This window comes from Camellia sinensis, chromosome 1 (genome assembly GCF_055761805.1).
Source record: "Camellia sinensis isolate YWXY chromosome 1, ASM5576180v1, whole genome shotgun sequence".
Lineage (NCBI taxonomy): Eukaryota > Viridiplantae > Streptophyta > Magnoliopsida > Ericales > Theaceae > Camellia > Camellia sinensis.
Genome location: NC_138961.1, coordinates 113,784,540 through 113,788,644, shown reverse-complemented (window position 1 = coordinate 113,788,644; position 4,105 = coordinate 113,784,540). Strand labels below are relative to the sequence as shown.

General features: G+C 36.8%; 1 protein-coding gene across 1 annotated transcript; it reads right to left on the bottom strand.

Moving 5' to 3' along the window:
- Positions 1 to 453: 453 nt before the first annotated feature.
- On the bottom strand, positions 454 to 3,286 carry LOC114303525 (putative receptor-like protein kinase At5g24010). Its single transcript, XM_028248665.2, has one exon. It carries the CDS (start codon positions 3,119 to 3,121, stop codon positions 614 to 616), a length of 2,508 nt encoding a protein of 835 aa, XP_028104466.2. The 5' UTR covers positions 3,122 to 3,286; the 3' UTR covers positions 454 to 613.
- Positions 3,287 to 4,105: the final 819 nt, after the last annotated feature.

Below are 4,105 nucleotides of genomic sequence, written 5' to 3'. Positions count from 1 at the left end.
TTTGGCATGATGAGATTAACCATGAGTACTTTATGAAATGAGGTCATAGCATAAATATTGTCTTAATTTATGGCGATGTTCCATTTTTTGTAAACCCGTCCATGGCATGGAATTGGACTTGAAATCTCACTGAAAATAGTATGGAATAATGCCAATTCATGGAAAATCTATATTAATATTTAATGCCCTAACCAGCACAAAGATCAAAGAAGGGAGTGGGAGTTTAAAAGGCTTCATTCATAAGATTGAAAAGCCGAAGACTACAACACATGTACATATACAATTGCACTTTGTTACATAGTTCACGCAGTTCGTATTTGATCTCATTACAACATAAGCATAGAGAGGACTAAATAATCAGCCTATGACAACTAGATATATAACTTGCATGTATGTAAGACATACATTAACATGTTCTCCATGAACATCAGATGAAAAGGAAGTGAGAAGCACTTGAAAAGAATTATATATGCATCTATATTTATTGAAACAAAATAAAGCTAGAATTACATTTGATACTTCTTGATTTTATGTTTCTGCAGAAATTTCAAGCAATGTAGTTCATGCCTGTGTTTAAGCAAGAATTTCATATTTTATGGCATGAACCTATAAACTATCTACCTTCTTTGGTCATCAGTTGGGAAAAAACTCGGCTTGTTGTTATATTTGAAATCCCATCAGAATCATCTCCCTCAATTCTAACATGGCTTGACGGAACTTGGGGAACAACTCTGGGTCCTGGGAGCTCTGAAGAAGTGATATCACTGACTTCATGAGATACCCTTTGCCTTCCAGTTTCCTGAAGCTGAAGCGCATATTCCAAATTCCATAATACATCACCAATTGTAGGCCTATCAACACCACACTCAGCAACACATTTCTCTGCCGTTTCGCCAATTTTTTTCAGTGAACTTGGCTTTATTTTCCCCATTAGGAATGGATCAATGATCTGTTCGAGCAGACCCTTTTTCTGCCATTGAATTGCCCATTCAGCCAAATTTACCTGCTCCCTGGGCAGCAATGGGTCAACAGCAGGTCTAGCACAAAGAACTTCGAAAAGCACAACCCCAAATGAATAAACATCTGACTTATCTGTAAGCTGCTGCGTCCGAAAATACTCTGGATCGAGATACCCAAAACTACCTTTGACACCAGTGCTTACATGGGTCTCATTGATACACGGACCAGACCTTGAGAGACCAAAGTCTGCAACCTTAGCAACATAACTTTCATCAAGCAAAATATTGGCAGATTTGATGTCACGATGGATGATTCCCTGTGCCGAACCTGTGTGAAGGTAGTGAAGGCCTCTTGCAGCACCAATGCATATTTCAAGCCTCTGCTTCCAAGACAAAGGTGTCAATCCCGAACCATATAAATGATTTTTCAATGGCCCTTTTTCCACGAATTCATAGACAAGTATCATTTCTGACTGTTCTTCACAATACCCAACAAGTGAAACAAGATGGCGGTGTCGTATCTTTGACAAAACTGTTAGTTCAGACTGGAATTCGGGAAGACCCTGCCTGGATCCTGGTACACCTCGCTTCACAGCAACCTTTGTGGTGTCTCTAAGAACCCCTTTGTAAACCATGCCAAATCCACCAGAACCAATAATCAGATTTTGGTCAAAATTGCTTGTTGCCAACTGTATTTCACCAAAAGGGATCCTCAAGCCAAGATATCCATATGGCCCCGGAGATGGAAAGGCAGTCCCATCAGATAGCCTACTATGTGAACTCCCTCCATATACCCGTAAAGGTGTCCAACCCATACTTTCCACAGGTTTTGGTTTCTGTTTTTTCCTCCTACCTCTCAATATCAATAAAACTGCGAGTCCAACCAAACATAGAAAAGCAAAGCCTCCAACAATTGAACCCACCAAAACCCAAACACTTATCTTCTCAGACCGAGTTTCTGAAACCACAAAAAAACTCACCATCTTCATGATCTCTACCCCATTCAAAATAGCATCCTTTCTCAATGAACTACTAAGATCAGAAGGACCAACACTAATACGCACAACCCTTGAATTATCCGAACCCACAACAAAATCTATGTAGTATGGAGATGCAAGCAAATTGAATGTAAGAGCAGACAGATCAAGATCTTTGTACGCAGCGAATCCATTGATAAATACATTGAAGTAAAGCTGGTTAAGTGACCTACTGACAATGTCACAGAAATGCAATCGAATGAAGTATCGAGCAGGTTCTGAACTCACTGGAAAATCCCAAGTTATATTGAATACAGCATCTGTATTTAAGTTATCCCTATTCAGCTGCTGTGCAGTCATATAAACATTATCAGGAGCGATCTCTCTGTTTGCACCGTCTTTCTCATAATTTGGAGCATGTGTTGTACTCACAGTCTTCGCAGCAGATTTCAGAACTAGAAAATCCTCATCAGGGATCCAAATCCTCCAAAGGGTATCATTAAAAGGGGTCAATTTTGAACCCCCAACATTAATCCTATGAACCGTTTCTAAAATTTGCGAAGAAAGATTCTTAAACTCTTCGACTCCGTTAGGACCAATCGATTTAGCCACATACTGAAACATGAGATCTTCTGGAGCAGAGAACACTTCAATTGCATTAACAAATGCAAAACCCGATTGGCTCGAAGGTACAAACGATAGTTCCAAATTCACATCATTAACCATCAAAATGAACTCTTTAAGAACAGTGTATCGAATATCAAAATTGCTCAAAAGCAAAAACCCATTAGCCGAAACACTAAAATTTGCATTATTGAGATTGTAACTCTGGGAAGTAGTGAAGGGAGAGAAATAAAGACGTACCAAATGCGTCCCAGTCTTCTTGATGTTGAACTCATAACTTGAAGCACTGAGAAAAACCCTAGCTGTTCGGGAAAGTGGAGCTGAATTTGAAGATGGGTTTTGATTCGTGAGAGAGATTGATTTACCAGAAGAAGACAGATAAACCGAACCCGGTCCGGTCAAATCACCGGTGAAGAGTCGGTTATCAACAGTGACATTTGTGCTTGATCCACAGTTGATGAGGTAGTTGTCTACCGGTGTGAAAGCTGTTGACAGACGCAGAATTGACAAGTAGATGAGAGAGAAAGCTAGAGAGAGCAAGCCAATGATTTTGATCTCCATTCATGCAGAATTTTTGGGTTCTTCAAGAGTAGTAAGCAATTCAAGAGACAGGGTTGTCACAGAGAGAGAGAGAGAGAGAGAGAGAGAGTTTGGAAGAGAGAAACTGAAGCATCTTGTGAAAGAGATTTTGTGGGCTGTAACAGGGTGATTCAACAAAACTAATCCTATGTTTTGATTCGGAGAGAAATGAAAAGAAATGGAGTCATATATATATTTTTTATTTGTTTAGATAATTTAAGTAGAGAGAAATGAGAAAAAATTGAGAGAAATTGAGAGAAACTTATAAATTTTATTTTCAATCTTCTCAAAAGTAGAGAAATTGAGAGAGAAAAGAAATCACTATTTTCATAATACTAATTTTGTCCCTATAAAAAAAAAGAAAATAAAATGATTGAAAATATAGAAAGGTTATTTTGATAATATAATATAAAATAATTTCTTTTCTTTTCTCTTAATGAAACCTAACCAAATAAGAATGAGAGAAATCACAATCATTTCTTTTCTTTTATTTCTTCCTTATCCAAACAAAAAATATTCCTTTTCTTTTCTCTTCTCTTATTATTTAAGTAATTATTTCTTTTCTTTTTTAAGTTACCAAACATAATATAAAAGGTATAGAAAGAGAAAGCAAAGAAGGACTTGTTGATGGTCTATTAGTCGAAAAAGTAGTGCGTTCATCAATATATGTGGGGTTTGGTGTGGCCTGTCTGGCACAGAACAGCTCAAACAACTGTGCAGCTGAAGAACCGGCCACGGAGCTCGTGAACTGACCCAATGACTCACTATTTTTGGCTTTGTTTTCAGACTCACTGCTTTGTGAAAAATATATTTGGTGTTAAGTTTTTAATTTGTATTTATTTTATTTTATATTTTAATTATTTTTTATTTTTGAAATTTATTTAATTTAAATACATTAAAGAAAACATAAAATTTTTGAATTTTTTTAAAATAAATACAACAAAAAAATTAGTAGATTTTCATATT